Source organism: Castor canadensis, chromosome 11, assembly GCF_047511655.1.
Source record: "Castor canadensis chromosome 11, mCasCan1.hap1v2, whole genome shotgun sequence".
NCBI lineage: Eukaryota > Metazoa > Chordata > Mammalia > Rodentia > Castoridae > Castor > Castor canadensis.
In genome coordinates this window covers 92,159,633-92,178,811 of record NC_133396.1, presented here as the reverse complement: position 1 = coordinate 92,178,811, position 19,179 = coordinate 92,159,633, and the positions used below count along the sequence as shown (strand labels likewise).

The 19,179-nt window shown below is 33.8% G+C and overlaps 1 protein-coding gene across 3 annotated transcripts in view; it reads right to left on the bottom strand.

The window, feature by feature from the left end:
- Kifap3 (kinesin associated protein 3) overlaps positions 1-19,179 on the bottom strand; it is a 129,638-nt gene that overhangs the window by 83,917 nt on the left and 26,542 nt on the right. For all 3 annotated transcript variants that reach the window (XM_074047515.1, XM_020171058.2, XM_020171057.2), the window contains exons 6-10: positions 18,688-18,787; positions 16,874-16,998; positions 15,025-15,123; positions 8,688-8,866; positions 5,456-5,618 (exon numbers count right to left, since the gene is read on the bottom strand). In XM_074047515.1, the coding sequence (XP_073903616.1) occupies positions 5,456-5,618; positions 8,688-8,866; positions 15,025-15,123; positions 16,874-16,998; positions 18,688-18,787 (666 nt within the window). The remainder of the gene's footprint in view (positions 1-5,455; positions 5,619-8,687; positions 8,867-15,024; positions 15,124-16,873; positions 16,999-18,687; positions 18,788-19,179) is intronic.

Here is a 19,179-nt window from a genome sequence, read left to right as displayed (position 1 = left end):
AGTGGATGGAAAGAAATAAAGCAGAAACAAATAAAATAGGGCTTTAAAAACAAAAAAAGGTCAATGCAATGAAAGAGTTGGCTTTTGAAATGAAAAAAAATTATAAACTCTTGTGTTAAAAAAAGGAGAGAAGATGCAAATAAAATTAAAGATGAATAAAGAGATTATCACAATCGATTACACAGGAATATAAGGGGTCATTAGAGACTAGCATGAACAACTATACATCAAGAAATTTCATAACCTAGAAGAATGGACAAATTCCTGGACATGTTATACCTTAAAGATTAAATCACAAAAAAAAAAAACCAGACAACTTGAACAGACTAATGAGAAATGAGATTTTGCATCACATCAGTAACAATAAGTCTCCCAAGCGAAGTCCAAGACCAGATGGTTTCACTGCTTAAGTCTACCAAAAATTTAAAGGACTAACACCAATTCTTTACTAGTTCAGAAAACTGGAAAGGAAGGAATTCTTCCATGCCCATTCTATTATCACCAGCAGTCCAAGTCCAAAACCAAATAAGGACAGAACAAATAAAGGTGCTAGACGATACCCATGATGAACACATATGAAAAAACTTCAACAAAAGACTAGCAAACTGAGTCCAACAGCACATTAAAAAAATTATTCACCATAACCAAGTGGTATTCATGCCAGGAATACAAGGCTGGTCCAACATACACAAATCAAAAAAGTATGAGATACCACATCAACAGAATGAAAAAATATGTAGTCATCTGAATAGATGCAGAAAAATCACTGAATAGAATTAAGCACCCCTTCACGAGAGAAACTAAACATATAGAATAGAAGGAATGTCCCTCAGTGTAATGAAGGCCATATATAACAAGACCATAGCTAAAAAATACTGACTGGGGAAAAGCTGAAAGCTTTCCTTTTAAGATCTGGCACAGAGGAGCATGCCCACTTTCATCACTCTTATTCAACATAGTATTGGAAGTCCTAGACAAAGTAATCATACAAGAAAATGAAATACAGGACACCCAAATTGGGAAAAGGGAAGTTAAAATGTAATCATTTACAGATGATATGAATCTATATGCAGAAAGCTCCAAAGACTCCACCAAAACATTTAGAATTAATAAATTCAGCAAAAAAATTCATACAAAAATCAGTAGTATACATATAACAAATTTTATAAAATAGAACTGCATTGAGTAATCCCATTAATAATAGCTACAAAAATATCTAGAAATAAATTTAACTAAAGAAGTAAAAGATCTCCACAATGAAACCTATAAAATGATGAACAAAACTGTATAGAACACAAAAATTAGAAAAAATCCCATGTTCATGGAATGGAAGAATCAACAGTGTTAAAATATCCATACTACCCAAAACAATCTACAGATTCAATGTAATTTCTATCAAAATACTAATGATATTCTCACAGACTCTATAAAAACAATTATAAAATTCAAATGGAACCACAAAAATTCTGAATAGCCAAAGTAATTTTGAGCAAAAAGAACAAAGGAGACATTATCTGATTTCAAAAACAACTACAAAAAGAAAAAGAGAGTACCAACTTTTTATTAAGAGCTAGTACTCTAGGAATATACAGTATTTCAAAGAAAACAAAGAGCAATTCAAAAGGTGATAAAAGGTTTTAGGTACAGTCCCTACTCAAAGCTTCCTCCTCTCTATAGCATAAAGAATCCAAGATCACCATCACTTTTCAGTAACAGCCTACACTTGCTGTACTTTTATAAATTTGTTTTGTCTTTAGCTTTCATTCACTAATTGGATAATTCTTTAGTTTTTAACCCTTACTTCTCCTGAGCTCCAGTCTCCTATTTATCTGCCCATTGAATATCTTTGCCTAAGATGTCTCCAACATCTTTGTGAGTAGTCTGAAACTACTCAGTGAATCTCTCAATCTCCTTCCATACATCTATTTGTTTCTGACAACAGGATTATCAGTCACTGATTTTGTGACATCCTTTTCTCTCTATCATTACCCACATCTAAACAGTAACAACCTGTGATATGCTGGCCTTTCCTTCTACTTCATATTTGACAACTAGCTTTGCTCTAATTGAGGGTTTCTTTGCTTCTTAACTTGCCTACTGTAGCAGACTACTAGTCTCATCATTAAACTCTGGTGCTAGTACATTCCATAGAATAATGTCAGATTAATTTTTCTAGACAAGTCTGATTATAACTCACCTGGCTCAAAAAACCTACAACGATTTCCACCATAATCTATATTAAGTATAACTTCTTAGAAATGCTGTAAATGTCATAATCTCATGTAACAGCAGAAACCCAGTTTTTCAGGCCTAGCTCTCACTTTTCCCAGTCATATACTATGCTCAAGAGGAAATGGTGATTTAGTGTTCCTTATACTGGCCTAGCTTTATTTATGCTTTAGGTAAAATGTTGACTTTTTAAAAATCTGACATATTCTACAGCCTTTGTTTTTTTTTTGTAAATATTACATTGTTAAAATGTCTAAATTTTTAATGTCCATTTCAGATGGGACTTTATATACGAAGTACCCATACAGGAATGTTCTTTCTTTTGAATACCAATATATCTACAGGTTGAAAACATTCTTTTTACTGAGGCAGGGCCTCCCTAGGTAGTCAGGCTGATCTGGAATTAGAGATCTTCTTACTCAGCCTCCTAAGTGTTGAGAATGCAGAGTATGCCACCATGCTGGCCTGAAAAACCTTTCTTTCTGTGCTTTCTGTGCTTTGCCATAGGTGGTTATGACATTTTACTGAATTGAACTGAACTGTCCACACAGGGAAATAAAAATAAAGCTACCTAGTTTGTCAAAAAAGATCTGTTATCTATGAAGAGTATACTCACAGAAAGAGAAATCAAAACATTTATAAAATGCCTCCTTCATATCAAATAATGACAATGATGATGATATTGATAGGAAAATGACAATAGTTAACATTTATTAAGGAAACACTATGGGTCTGGTACTATTCTAAGCACTTTGCATGCAATACCTCATTTAATATTCAAAGAACTCTAAGTTTCATATAATTATTATCCTTATTTTGGAGATGAGAAAACCAAGTCACAAAGACTTTGGGTAACTTGCCCAAGACCACATGGTTGAAAGTAAACAGAGTCACAATTCTAGTAAGATAGTTTGACTCCAGAAATTGAGCTCTAGAAGACATGAAATGTCACTCTGTGTATTAGATATATAATATATTACCAAATGTACTACTTGTTCAACAAATAGTGAAATGAATATCATGTGAGCAATTTTTTTTTTTGGTAGTACTGACAACTGAATTCAGGGTCTCACATTTGCCAGGCAAGCATTCCAACACATGAGCCACACCCCAGTCCTTTTGCTTTAGTTATTTTTAGACAGGATCACACTTTTGCCTGGGCCAGTCTCAGACTACTATCCTCCTACTTTTGCCTTCCAAGTAGTTTGGATTACAGGCATGAATAATAACCATGCCTGGTTTGTTTATGAGGTAAGAGTTTCACTGATTTTTGCCTGGGCTGGCCTTGAATCATGATAAACCTATCTCTACCTCCTGAGTAGCTGGGATTACAGATGTGTGCTACCAAAACTTTCTTTTAAATCATCTGCTTCATCACAAAGTAGAAGGCAAATATTTCATAAAAGTAGGTGACCTGGATACTGAACAGACCAAATATGCTATGAATTTCCTCAGGAAAGTGACCATAACTTATTCATCTACACAGACAGAATCTGACCTAATATTTTATACATAATTGTATTGAATTTATGTAAATTGTCACATAAATTAAATTCAAGGCTAATCAATTTTACTTTTAGTTTTTCTTTTTTTCTCCTTAGATGTCTGTATTACCTTGATTCTCCCAAAGCAATTTTTTTTTTTTGGTGGTACTGGGGTTTGAATTCAGGACTTCATGCTTGCTAGGCAAGCACTCTATTCACTTGAGTTACACTTCCAGTCCTTTTTGCTCTGGTTATTTTGGAGATAGGGATTTGCATTTTGCCCAGTTAAGCCTGGATCACAATGCTTCTATTTATGCTTCCTGCCTTAGCTTGGATGACAGGTACATACCACCAATCCTAGCTTTCTCTTTTGAGATGGGGGGGGTCTCACGAACTTTTTGCACGACTGGCCTGGAACTGCAATTCTCATGATCTCAAGCCTCCCACATAGCTTGGGATGACAGGTGCACACCACCACACCCAGCTATTGGTTTAGATGGATGGGGTCTCACAAACTTTTTGCCTGGGCTGGCCTGAAATCTGATTCCCTTTATCTCAGCTTTCAAGTAGCTAGGATTATAAGCGTAAGCTGTAGGTGCTTAGCTTCCAAAACCAATTTTTGAAGGTGCTTCTCAACAGAGTACAGTAGACCTAGACCTTTGGTATCCACAGGTATATGGTTCCAAAGAGACCATTATTAAGGAAAAACTATAAGTGCTCAAGGTGTACAGAGTTCAGCACTGTACTATAGATGCTTGATTCATTTTTTTTTTATAACATGACTGACCTTCTGCTAAAGGCATGCTGTGTTTCAACAATCTAAAATTTTCACATTACATGCCCTTTTTGCCTTGGGAGGATTGCTATAACTTTTACCTTGCTTTTTGAGTACCATTTGCTTTTTGGAAAGTATATTTTCACAAAATTAAGGACAGGAGAATACTCATCAGATCACACCACAACTTAAACACAACTGACAATAACATGGGACTGACTGAGAGCTTTTCTGTATCAAATAAGCTATGTAATATGCACATAGGAATTTAAAATTTTGTTTTTGAAATTTCTTTTATTTTTACTTATTATAAGTAAAAGAGCTTGTTCAGGGAACAAGTGCTTCAGTATGGTCATAGCATATGTTGGGGAGTGTCAGGAGACTATAAAGACTTTGGATAGACTAAAAAATTTTTAACGTTCTGCTAAGAAGGCAAACATTGCGAAAGCACAGAAGTATTAACTCTTGAATGCTAGCAAAACAAAATTAAGTTTTTAAGTTATTTAAATGTTCAAAATAACTTAATCCTCCAATTTTCCATCTCCTGCTATACAAAAATATCCCTTTTTACTTAATGACAAAAAGTTTCCACAAAGTTACATGTTCGTAAGCAGTATTTTTAAAGTATGGCATAATATAAGAAATTAAACGATATCTGATCTTCTGAAATGCAAAAAAGAAAGTATTTTCCTTTCTTGCTTCCCTGGTAGTACTTATGTACATTCATTTTGGTTCAATATGAGGTAACGAAGTAAAAGAGTTAAAAGTTCCTATTCCATTTCTTTCCACAACACCAGGGAAATCCTGCAACAGGTCATTTTTCATTTATTCTGGTTACTTTTATTATTCAGTTTCCAATCAAATATACAGGGGATGCTTTTTGTTCAGAAGGCTTAACACAGTGCTCAGTTTTCCAATGATGTCGGAAATTCCAAGAAACAGTGTCATTAATTTTTAAAAAGCATACCTAGGAGTGCAGTGAGTTTTGGAAGAAGTCCAACTTGTACCATTTTATTCCTCAGTCCCGTGTCAAAGGATAAGTTTAGTAAAAGCCGGAGGGTGATATTCAGGAGATCTTCATGCTCACATGGTATCATTTTCACCAGTTTTTCAACGATATCCATTTCCACCTATGTAAAATAACAAAATGCAGTGAAGTTTTATTTCAAAATAAGATACAAAAGATTACAATAATTATTTTTCTTTATATTTACTCTAATGTATAGCTAAAAGAAATTATGTATCAATCTTATATTCCCACTTCAGTCTATAAATTTTCCTGAAATCACATCATCTCTTCCTTTCCTCATTTGAATGCATCAATTGGAAGACAAGTTGTATTTCATCCTAGAAAACATTGCATAACTGAACACCACCAGGCCTTTTGTGAGATCAAACAAAATCTCTTCTTGGGCTTTAGGGATTCCTCATTCCAAAGAGGGTGGTCAAAGAGAACAAATAATGAATATGCAATGTGATAAAAACTGAACCCACAAAAGTGTTCTTGAAGCAACACAGATGAAGCCATTAATCTACCTTGAAGATGACTTTAGATTAGAAATGAAGTTCAGGGAGAAACAGGTCTTTTCCCAGGTGGACACCAGAGGTGGGTGGTACAGGAAAGGGGGAATGAGGGTGAATATGGTGGATGTATTTTGTATCCATATTCATATATGGATAGAAGAATAAAACCTGTTGAAATTGTTATAAGAAGGCAGGGAAGAGGGAAAAGGGAGAAAGATGGAGGGGCTAAATCTAACTAAGATATATTGTAAGTACCTATGTAAATATCACAAGGTATCCCCCAGTATAACTATTATATGCTAATAAATTTATTTTTTAAAATGAGTAAGAATTTGTTCTCTGGTAAAGAAAGGCAATGGCAATCCAGGTTGAAGAAAAGATGAGTGGACAGTTATTTAGGAATAAAAGAGCTCATGCAGGAGATCCCAAGTGCTTTGCTATGATCATTGTATAAAAGTGTATGTGGGGATGGTAAATGGTTAAAGGCAGACCTTACACAGATTACAAAGCTTTTAATGCTCTGCCAAGGAGAGTAACATTATTCTTTTGGTAGCACAGTGTCCTTAATGATTTTAAGCCCAAGGGGTGATATACTCAGATTAGTTCCTAGAATACTCTTGAAATCCAAGTTTCCAGATACCAGCCAAATGCCAACCCTATAAGAAGGCAAGAACAGAAGCCTCAGGCGCATTTTCTACATAGTCAATAAAGTGGATTTAGATGACATTAACTAAGACTGATACATGGAAAAACAAGTTTCAGACAATGAGGACAAAAAATTATTCTAGTTAATTTTTGTCATGCTTGATTTCAGGTGATATTCGATGGATATTTGGAAATTTTATAAACTCATGAGAAAAGCTGGACTGCAGGTAGTAATTAAAACTTTAGAACTGGGATCAGCAGTCTTATGCATGTACAGTGGGCCTCATTTGGCCTACCATCTGTTTTCATATAACCAATGAATTAAGAATGATTTTTGGGTGTGTGTAGTGCTGGAGATGAAACCCAGGGGCTCAAACATATTGGCAAGCACTCCGCCACTGAGCTAACCTGCTACATTTTTTAATGGTTCAAAAAAAAGGGGGAAATTGAATATTTCATGACATGTAAAAATTCTGTGAAATTAAAATTTCAGCTTCCATGGGTAAAGTTTTACTGGAATACACATGTTCATGTTAGACATGAATAGACAGTTTATAGACTGTCTGTGGCTGCTATCCCACTACAATGGCAGAGCTGAGTAGCTGCACCACAGACCATATGATCTGCAAAGCCTAAAATATTTAGTATCTGTCTAAGGAATGTTTGTGACCCCTACTCTCAAGTATATCAAGAGACCTGTGTTAGAATGAGAAATTACAGAGGCCATATCCAATTATTTTTGTTAATGGAAGCCATACATTAAAATTTTTGTAAGGTAGCAATCAGAGTAATTTTTAAAAACATCTTATATCTTTCAGTTATAGAGTAATGGTTAAAAAGTTCATATTTTTTAATTATGAAAAAGAATTTACGAATTATCTTGCTCTTTCTTTCATTGGAGATTTAAAATACTGATTTATAGTGTCCTTTTCATATCTTTATTGCAACCTTCCACTAACCTTGTAAAATCACATTAAGAATTGGGCCCTTCCTATACTTTTTTCCTTTTACTCCATGTCAAGGAGTGAACATAATTTTTTTTAAAAAGCTAGTATGACAAATTAACACCTGATTTTACTTCAGACTGCCATGTACAATACACATAGCTACACTGCAGCCATAGAGCTCTCATTACAGTACAAACCAATCTCCAAAGATTTCCAAACATCAAATATGAGACTAAAAGCTGATTCTAAAATGTATAGGGAGATACAAATACCATAGACTAGGCAGAGTAAATTTTGAAAAAAAGTAACACTGGAGGTTCCACACTGCTTGATTTAAAACTTTTATATATTTAGCCCCTCTTTCAAGAGAAAGAGGCATCAATGAAAGAAAGAAATACAGATCAAAGGACCAGAAGATAGCATCTAAAAACAGAACCACAAATATATGGTTAATTGCTTTTTAATAAAAGTACAAAGGCAATTTCAATAAGATCAAAAGGCAATTCAATGGTGAAAGAAAAGTCACTTTAATAAATGGTACTAGAAGCTGCATAAGGTCAATAGTCAGCAGTCTAATATAATAATTAAATAAGAAGAGGATAGGAATAAAGAGGTCATGAATTAATTCAATGGCACTGGAAATGGGGGGAAAAGGGTATCTTCAAGAAATATCTAAGAAGCAGAATCACAGTTTGTAACAATAGGTGACAAAGAAGAGACTGGTCTAAACTATAATTCCATACACTAAAATCAGAAATGCAAGATGTAAAGTAGTTTAAGAGAAAAGGAAGTCAGATTATCCCGAAGTACATTTTAAGTTTAAAGTACTTTCTACATACTATGTTTAACATGGTAAACTCTATTGTATATGATATATTAGAAAAGATTTTTATCTGGAAAGCTTCAATTATTGAAATATTATCTAATGTGGAATATATTTCCTAATGAAGCAATTTCAGTGAGTTAGGGCTATTGTAAAATCTTCATTCAGAATTACCTTAATATGGGTATAAAATATTTACATTTTATCAAAAATGGCTAACATATTATTAGGTTATTTCAAGAAGGAGCTTTGCAAGTTACCATATCATTCTTATTCTCCATAAAAATGCTGAGTTTCTTTAAGAATGACACAACTAGAATAAGCAGCTCAAAGTTGTCCCGATCAAGAGCCTTCACCAACATGTGAACTATATTCTTGTTTCTCATCTTCAGTTCTGTACGAGTATCCTCAGCAAGATTCAGAAGCAAATATAGAGCAACTAGAAAAGCAAAAGAGATGAGAACTAAATGATTTAAAATATCATTATGATTCAGCAAGATACCAGTTATATATTAATTTGAAAGATTTATTGCTAAAAGATTTTAAAGTTAGTAATTATTTCACTAGAAAACATTCATTGAATATAAAATGAGGTATAGATACTATGTAAAATAAATACATCAAATAAAAAAGGGCCAAATAATTTTTTATACATGCCAAAAATAAGGTAAGGTATCATAAAATTTCAACAGTTAAAGCTGTTATGTTAAAAGAGCTATAATCAAAATATATAGCATAGTTACAGCTACGTACACATACTCAAACTGATTTTCTGTTAGTCACTATAAGAAATGGCCATATGAAATTCAGTAACACAATTGTTATGCTAGATGGAGCTAAGGGCAATGTCTACTTATTCTATGTAAAATTTCTTTGAGAAATCAGGTTCTCAAAGGAAATTCATGAATGTTTCCTTCTAATGGTGAAAATTATGTAACAGATAACAGGTTCCATTTTGGCTTGATGGGGAGCTTCAGAGTGAGATTTAAAAGGTTCCTGTCATAATTATTTAGGTTATTTAATGAATATAGTTTTTTTAGTCTCTTAAGACCCTGATGCTACGCATTATTTTGTTTTTTCCTTTAATGTTGTTTGTTTGGAGACAGGGTCTCACTACTCACTATCTAGGCTGGCCTCCAACTAGCAATTCTCCTGCCTTAGCCTCATGAGTGCTGGGATTATAGGCCTATGCCACCACACTAGTTCATATTTAATGTATTCTTGTAAACTATATTGACACCTTAATGAAAAGGAGAAAGAGATGCATGTATGTATACATTTGAGATAGAAAGGCAAATTGCTTCTGTGAACTCTGTTCACCTTGACTTCTCCAGACTCTTAGGTCTATCCCCTTAGCTCAGGGATTCTTTCAGGTTCTGTGTATATTCTTTCTTACACTGTGTTGTAACCTGTGCACACCAGGCACTGTACTAATTGATATACAAATGGTAACACACTGTAGTTCTAAAATAATTTCAGGAGTAAAAAGTATAAAAATTTTACAGGTGAGAAACCTCAAGCGCACAGAAATAATTTTCCCTACTTACACAGCTAGGAAGTAATAGAGCTTAAATTCATACCCGACAGAATCTGAAGCTTATGCATTTATACTATGGCATCATGACGACTTTACATACAAGATAATGTTAAAAGGTTTTAAGGTTGTATTGAATATAGTAGACCTTTGTTTACAGCCAAGGTAGATGTAGTGGGTTGTATAGTATCCTCCCAAAATTTATGTTAGTTCAGAACTTTAGAATTGACGTTATTTGAAAACAATGTCTTTACATATGTAATAGTTAAGGTGAGGTAGTATTGGATTAGGATTAGGGCACACCCTAATCCTAATCCAATACTAATGACCAAGTCCTAGTAAGAAGAGAAGAGGACATAGTAAGGACAGATTTAGTGGGAAGAAGACCATGCAAAGATGGAGGCAGAGATTACAGAGATGGAGCTATAAGCCAGGAGACATCAAGGATTGCTGAGACACCAAAATGAGAGAAAGATAAGGAAGGATCCTTCTCTAGAGCCTTCAGAGAACGTGGTCCTGATGTTTGATCTTCTAGCCTTTAGACCTGTGAGAGAATTTCTATTGTGTTAAGCCATCCAATCTCAGTAACTCTACAAAATTAACATAATATAGTAGTAAGGATTAGATTTTAAATCTTCACCTGAAATAACAACAAAAATATCAGCCTAAAATACATAAAACAAAGGTTTTCGCAACATTGGATATAAGACAATGAAGTACAATGGGAGATAAGGGACAAATAAAATGACCCTGTGATTGCCTAGAAATTGCTTTTGGATAGTTTGCAGGTCATAACACAGAGTGTGTGCGAGAGAATATACGCAGAACCCCGACAGAATCCCTGAGCTAAGGGTTAGACCTAAGAGTCTGGGGAAGTCAAGGTGAACAGAATTCACAGAAACAACTATTGGAGAGGAATAGGCTACACAGAGAGAACTTTGGAGGTTCTATAGAGATTTCCCTTGAGTACTGAGCAGAGGACTGTTTGGCACAAGTACATTAGGAATCTGAGACAGGACAGAACAAAAATGAGAGAAGAAAAAGTACATGGTACTCACACAAGGCAGGAAATGATGCCTGTTCTACCAAGTATACTAGAATTCTCATGTTTGATGGGGTAATGGGTCTTGGGTCATAGGAGTCTTGCCTCAATAGTGGGCAATATTATCATTTAACAAATGCTGCTTAAGTATAGACTAGCAAATTATAAGAGCAAGATCTAAAAGGATTAAAGTAATTCCTTACAGGGAATGATCCAAAAGTAGGAGAAAAATCAAACAGCTGAAACTGTCCTGGAACTGACGCATAGACCTAAAATGTAGATAGAGACATGGGAGATAGAGAATATCAGAGAACTATGGAACAACTTCAAATAGCTAAATACATTTGCAGTTGGAGTCCTGAAAGAAATAATAGAAGAACTTCCGATTTTAAAGAAAACTGTAAGCCCAGAGTTCAAATGAGCTCACTGAACTCCAAAAACAAGAAACACAAAGAGAATTACACCTAGGCACATCATAATTAAATTGTTCAAACAGAATAATAAAGAGATGATTTTAAAGGCAGTCAGAAGCTGGGCTCATGCCTGCAATCCTAGCTACCTGGGAGGATGAGATCAGGAGGATCATGGTTCAAGGCCAGCATGCATGAGGCCCTGAGTTTGATCCCCAGTACTGCAAAAAAAAAGTAAAATAAAACAAAAAAGAAAAGCTGGAAAATACTTTGAACTGAATGAAAGTAAAATGAAAACAGAACAATCAAAATATGTGGGATGGTGTCAAAGCAGTGCTTAGAGGGAAACTGACAGCACTAAATATTTGTGTTATAGAAGAAAAGTCTTGGACAAATGACCTGAGCTACTACCTTAAAAAAGCAAATTAAACCCAAAGAAAATTAAAAAAGAAAAAAAAAAAAAAAGAACTATGTAAGGTTAAAGTAGAAATAAATACAACAGAAAAACATCAATATAGAGAAAACCAATATACATATTATTAAACTTCAATCAGAAGTTAAAAAATCTAAGAGTGCTTACAATAGCAACAAGAAATATGAAAAGCTTTAGGAGTAAGTTTGACAAAAGATGTAAAAGATCCACTGAAAACTACGGCATTGCAATAAGAAATTAAAAGTCCTAAATAAATAGGTGTACTTTTGGGGGATCAGAAGACTGAATACTGCTAAGATGTCAATTCTTTCCAAACTGACCTATAGATTCAATGCAATATTAATCAAACCCTAGCAATTTTTAAAGTTGATTCTACAATTCGTATGGAAATGCAAAAGACCTAGAATAACCAGAACAACTTTCAGGGAAAAAACTTAGAATGCTAATACCACCTATTAAAATTTTCTATAATCAGGCCAGGCACCAGTGGTCCACTTGGGAGGCTGAGAATGAGAGGATCATGGTTCAAGGCCAGCCTGGAAAAATAGTTCATGAGTCCCCCATCTCCAAAATAACTAGAGCAAAATGGACTGGAAGTGTGGCTCAGGTGGTAGAGCACCTGCTATGTAAACCTAACACCCAGAGCTCAAACCCCAATCCCACAAAAAAAGAAAATTCTATAATAAAAACACTTTGCTGCTGGCAACAAACTACATGAAAGTGGCAGACAAAAGAGGAGACAGTATAAAAACAGACATGCATACACGTGGATGAATGAGCTGAAAAGGATAGAAACCAATTCAGTGGATAAAAGACAGTCTTGTGAATAAATAGTCATATGCAAAAAAGAACAAATAACTTTGATCCATTCTTCACACCATATACAAAAATTAATTCAAAAAGGAATTAATAGACCTAACTACAGACCCTGAAACTACAGAACTTCTGGAACACAGGAGAAAGTTTATAACTTTAAATTAGCAAAGATTTCCTAGGTAACAGTGCCAAAAATATCCATAAAACACTAAATTACACTTCATCAAAATTAAAAATTCTGCTCTTTAAAAGATATTATTAGGCTGAGTACACACCAGTAATCCCAGCTACTTGAGAGGCAAGAGGAAGATGATCATGGTGTGAGGCCAGCTCAGGCAAAAGCACAAGATCCTAACTAAAAAAGAAACTAAAAGCAAAAAAGGCTGTGGACATGGATTAAGAGGCAGAGTACTTGCCTAGCAAGTACATGGTCCTGAGTTCAATCCCCAGTACCTCTCCTCCCAGAAGAAAGTTATTATTTGGAGTAAAGATTATTAGGATGAAAAGATAAGTCATAGACTGAAAGTCATTGCAGATCACATGTTTGATAAAAGTTTGTGTCCAAAATATATATGAAGTGTGCATATATATATAGACACTTCAACAGCAATAAGGAGATGGCAAATCAGCACAGGAAGAGATACTCAACACAGTTAGATGATTATGACTATATTTATGACTATGATTATGTTAAGCATGAATCAGTGGCTCAAGTGGGAGAGCTTGCCTCGCACTGCACGAGGTCTTCAAATCCCAGTAGCACCAAAAAAAAAAAGTAAGACACCACTGACATATTTTCAACTAGCTAAAGTTAATAATATTAATCATTGGCATTGTAAAATGACTAAACTCTCATGTAGTTCTCTCATAATGGTGAGAACATAGGGTATGACTGCTGTACAAAACCATTTGGAGGTTTCTTATGAACACACATCTTTCATGTATCCAGCCAGGTCACGACTAAGTACACAACCAAGAGATAAGAAAGTATCTGTCCATACAAGGACTTTAGATGAATGTTCAGAAGGGCATTGCATTGCCACAAATTGGAAATATTCCAAATGATTATCAACAGGTGAATTCAAAGGAATATCTACCACTTATAAAAATGAATAAAATATTGATAAATTTAAAAACATGAATATATTCCAAATGATTATCAACAGGTGAATTCAAAAGAATATCACATAAAAATTAATAAAATATTAATAAATTTAAAAACATGATGACTCATTATGGCCAAAAAGGACAGACAAAAGAGAACACATAATATATGATTCTATTTACACAAAACTCTAGCAAATGTAAACTAACCTTTAGTGGCAGAAAGCAGGTCAGAGATTACCTCAGAAGGAGGGGGAAGGGAGAAGGAAATGGAGGGATTACAAAGATACATGAGGACTTTGGGAGGGACAGACATGTTCTTTACTTTAATTATGGTCATAGTCTCAAGGTTAGGTATATTAAATTTTACCAAACTGCATACTTTAAGATTAAACAGTTTATTATCTGTCAATTATATCTCAATAAAGCTGTTTAAAAGAGCATAAAATAGTTGCATAAATAAAATGTTTGATTAGGAACAGAGCTTGAAGTTTTATACATTAAAATAAATCAACTTAGTGCTTTGGAACTAAGACATTAAAATAATTGACTCTCTGAGATCTGGGGCATTTTTTTATTATATGCTGACAGAACTCATTAGTCCACTTTAAAATTAACTTTGAAAATCTGACATCTTCTCCAAAAGGTTGAGCTGAATTATCAAACTCTATGTCTTCAAAAATTCAATATAGTTAAAGCATTAGTAACCATCAGGAGATAAAAATATTTGGAGAGTAAACAAATATTTCCACATACGAAGTTAATCAAATGACCAATGAGCTACATTAAAAATCCATAGCTGAGTACAGAGAAGGGATTGTATACAAATTTATAGGAACATCATTCTCGAACTATTGTAAGACTGCATCTTAGCAATAGCTGTAAACTATACTATTGCAGTCTTTTATCTCTTAATAAAGCTTTAAAAGGGATGATCTTTTATTAAACAAGAGAAATATTTTGAAATTTTTATATCATTTTCCTAGGAAAGTAATAAAATAATTCACATATAAAAGAAGTTAAGAGTTTGAGAGATACAGATCTTATTAAAAAGGTCACATTGGATTAAATGCATTGAAAGGCTTAATGGGGAAAACACAGGGTGAAATTTAAAACATTACAACTCATTCCAAGGATAGAAGAACTTGATATGAAAAGTTAGGCAGCTTTTCACTGTGCTGGTATTAGCTTACTTGTATGATCAAAATGGAAGAAAACAAATGTATTTATAGTAAATACCTTCTTGTTTTTCTCATACCTCTTAACAGCTGTTCCTGTTTCACGACAAGCCCCTGGTATTTTTTGAAGGTTTTTTCATAATCCTTTCTCAAGGTTTGATTTTCAAGATCTTCATCAAGTAAAAAGTTAAGGGTCATACATACAAACTGAAGCAAAGAAAACTTACTGAAAACCACAACACTATTAAGCTTTGAATGTGACTTCATCGAGTTAAGATTCTATAATCAACAATTTGATTAAAAGGACATCTTAGTCAAGGGCTCAGGATTTTCTCAGAGTATTTGGACGAGAAAATTCTTGAATTTCATCAAATACTTGGATTCCTAGAAATTATATGCAAATATTTTACAAGTCCATAACTTTCAATAGATTTCAAGTAGATCTACATTATAAGGCAGGATTATTGCCTTATAGGGTGATTTAGTCACTAAGAATAATAAATTCCACTTTAGACAGAGCCCAGAATATTCAAAAGATGCAGATTAAATCTAAAGTTTATTAGCATCCTCTTCAAATGAGAGATGCCAAGAGAAAAATTATTTCAAAGAAAAAGGCTCATTTTTTTCTACAAAAGAGAATTAAGAAACATGTTATACTCTGCCCAACAGGAACGATAATTTCATTGAAAAAAGGCATCAATAAACATTGGGTTCAAAGGAATGGTATCACCATGGCTTGCTGATTCACAAAATATGCCATTAGGACAGATATGAGTAAGCCAGGACCTCTGAGCTAGAATTATAGAGGCAATATGGTAAGTATGTTCAAATAAGAGTATAATCATAATGCTGAAGAGAGATAGCCCTGTTCTCTATTACTTCGGTATATAAGACCAAAACCAAGGGATAGGAGATATCTGAAAGTGGACTTTGGTTGACTAAGCAAAGGAGCATTATTATAAATAGAATTCCAAAGAATAGGTTAAAGCAATAGGCAATAACATTGATAAAGATGTCAAGGAAATTGCAGAAAGACAGGTTAAAACATAATTTCTAAGGTTCCTTTCACAGGTTTTATCATTCTATAGGCTTCTCAAACCTGAATTAATAACAGTATTTTTGGACCAGGTACTGTGGCACATACCTATAAAGGAGATGGTAGGACTGAAGTTTTAGGCCAGCCCAGGCCAAAAAAAGTGAGACCTTATTTCAACAAACAAGCTGGGCAAGGTGGTCAAATGCTTATAATACCAGCTATGGAGTAGGCATCAGGTGGAAGGATCATAATCCAATGCTGGCCATGAGCAAAAAGCACAGACTTACATTAAAAATAAACTAAAGCTAAAGGGGATGGGGGAATAGCTCAAGTGGTTCAGTGCTTACCTAGGAAGCATGGGGCTTTGAGTTCAAATCTAGTACCACACTCACACACACACACTCCCCAAACCAAACCACATCAAACCAAAACAGTATTTAAGTAAAAAAATAGATCTTACATAGGATAATAGAATTTTTTCTGTTTTTTAAATTTTTGGTAGGACTAGGTTTCAAATCAGGGCTTTGTACTTGCAAAGCAGGTACTCTACCACTTCAGTCATACCTCCAGTTCACAAAACAGAACTTTAACCTATAATCAAAGTTGCAAAGAGATATAAAATGTCAAACTACATTCACTCTGACAGTTTTAATCTTTTTTATTTTTTGGCAGGACTGGGGTTTGAACTCAGGTCTTCACACTTGCAAAGCAGGTGATCTATCACTCGAATCACAACTCCAGTTCCTGATAGTTTTAATGCTCATCTTCAGCACATTCTTACATGGTTTCCACATAATCTGATTAGTAATTAAAAACAGAAAAAAGCCATCCTATCCATCCAAAGTTGATGGCAACAGGCAACAGAAGGTCAAAATGGCACTCTCAAAGGATATCAGCTTTCTTCTTCTTAGAAAGTTCTTCTTGCCAAAGCTCATGTCTTTTTAACTCATGATCAATGATATTCATACACAAAGCTCCAATTTTATAGTGAGTGATAAGTCCATGAAACTGAGAAAAGCTTTAAAAAAGAGATTTTAATGTATAATTAAAGGAATACATTTTGTTGGCCTAGGAAATTTGGTTTTGGTGAACATTGGCACAAACCGTGTAGAAAATAAATACGACATACATTTCAATAAATGGAATTATCCATAGTATAACAGGAAGACTTGAACTTTTAAGATTACTTTAAATATATTTTAACATGTCTTTATTCTTCTTCTTTGTAGTGAAAGTAATAGTAAAGTTTATTAGGAAAGGAACATACAACCAATAGACTGAAAGCAGTTTGTCTCTAGAGTGAGAACAAGGATGAACTACTATCCCCTTTTCTTACATAAAATTATTTTTAGGAATCAAATACATTTTTGCAATTAACCATCATATTAAGTATTCAGATATTCTCAGAATAGAATTTCAGGCTACTGTCTTACACAACTAAGAATATAAAAATATCAGACACACATTTATTTTATAAAATTGACAACAGAATAAACTAGTAAAATGTTAGCAATTAAGTTTACATTTTCCTAGACAATTAATGTAAGTGTTTATTCACTAATGTTGGCATAGTTTTAGAATACAGGCAAGCAAGTCTTTAGGAACTAGTTAGAAATTTTCATAATGACTCACTAAATAGTATCTCTTTGAAGAATATATATATATATATATATATATATATATATATATAAACGGAGTATTACTCAGCCATAAAAGAATGAAATCCTGTTATCTGTAGCAACATTGGCAGAACTGGAGGACATTATGTTAAATGAAATAAGTCAGACACAGAAAGACAAAAGTCACATGTCCCTATTCATATGTGAGAGCTAAAAAAACTGATTTCATAGAAATAGAACAGTGGTTGCTACAGGTTAATAAGGATTAAGAGGAAGACAGGAGGAGATTGGATGAAGGTATCAAAACATATAGGAAGTTCTAATGTTTTACAGCACAGTACAGTGACTACAGTTAATAATTTACAACAGATTTTACAAAAAAAACTACAGGAGTTCAAATATTCCCAACACAAAGAAATGATAAATGTTTAAGGAGGTAGAAATGATAATTACCCTGATTTTATCATTGCACATTGTATACATGTATCAAATTCTCATACACACCTCATAAATATATACAAAACTGTTAAAAATAAAGTTGAAATACAAACATATGTATAAATAATAAATTATGATATAGAACATGCATGCACCTGCTTTTGCACATACATGTGCATATATGACAAGAGCATTTACTAAGCACTTTCTCTGGATCAGGCTTTAGTCCAAATACTTTAATTCTTAATCATTTAATCCTAAAATCTATCCAAAGGGAGTGCCATCATTACCATCTACATTTTACACATGAGAAAACTAAGGCATAGAGAAGTTACGTAAAGTAACCAAGATCACAAATAAACAGAGGATTCGAACAGTCTACTTCCAGAGCACATGCTCAAAACCATTACACCAACCCATTTTGTGTGTGTGTGTGTGTGTGTGTGTGTGTGTGTGTGTGTGTGTGTGTGTGTGTGTGTAGAGAGGCCTGGACGAGTGCAGAAAGAATAAGTGAAAGTGGGACAGGAAACAGGCATGAACAAGAGTTCTGAGGAACAGTATAGGCAAACACATAGACAGACTGAGATTATCTATAAACTAACGTGGATAGGCACCAATATGGACCATCATTTTATAATTTTTATACTTACCTAGAAAAGCAAAAAAAGATATAAATTATGTTTGTAGCTAACTCAACACTTTGTTTCCAGTCTTCTCTTAGGACTCTTGCTAATGCGCCAAGGGCAGTTTCTGAGGAGAAAGGAAACATACATTTGCCTTGTCTCTGGTATAAAGGCAGATTGGTTTTAAATGTCTACTTATTAATAAATAACAAAGCTAAGATAGAACTGGGACAAAAAAGTAGGATGCTTCTTTCCAATACACAAGGTATTATTAAAACTAAAATATACCTTTTACTTAAAAGGCAGTTTCAAGTCCACACAATAAACAAAATATGCTTCAGATAAAGTAATGTAATATTTATTTGTATTATGGGCAACAATAAGATAACAAAGCCATTCACTTCTTGATTTGTATTTCCACTTGAATCTTACTACAGTAAAATCAGTATTTTTCTTGTTTAATTTCTGACTTAATGTATAAGAAAAAATCTAGAATAAGTATAGAAAAAATGAGCACCC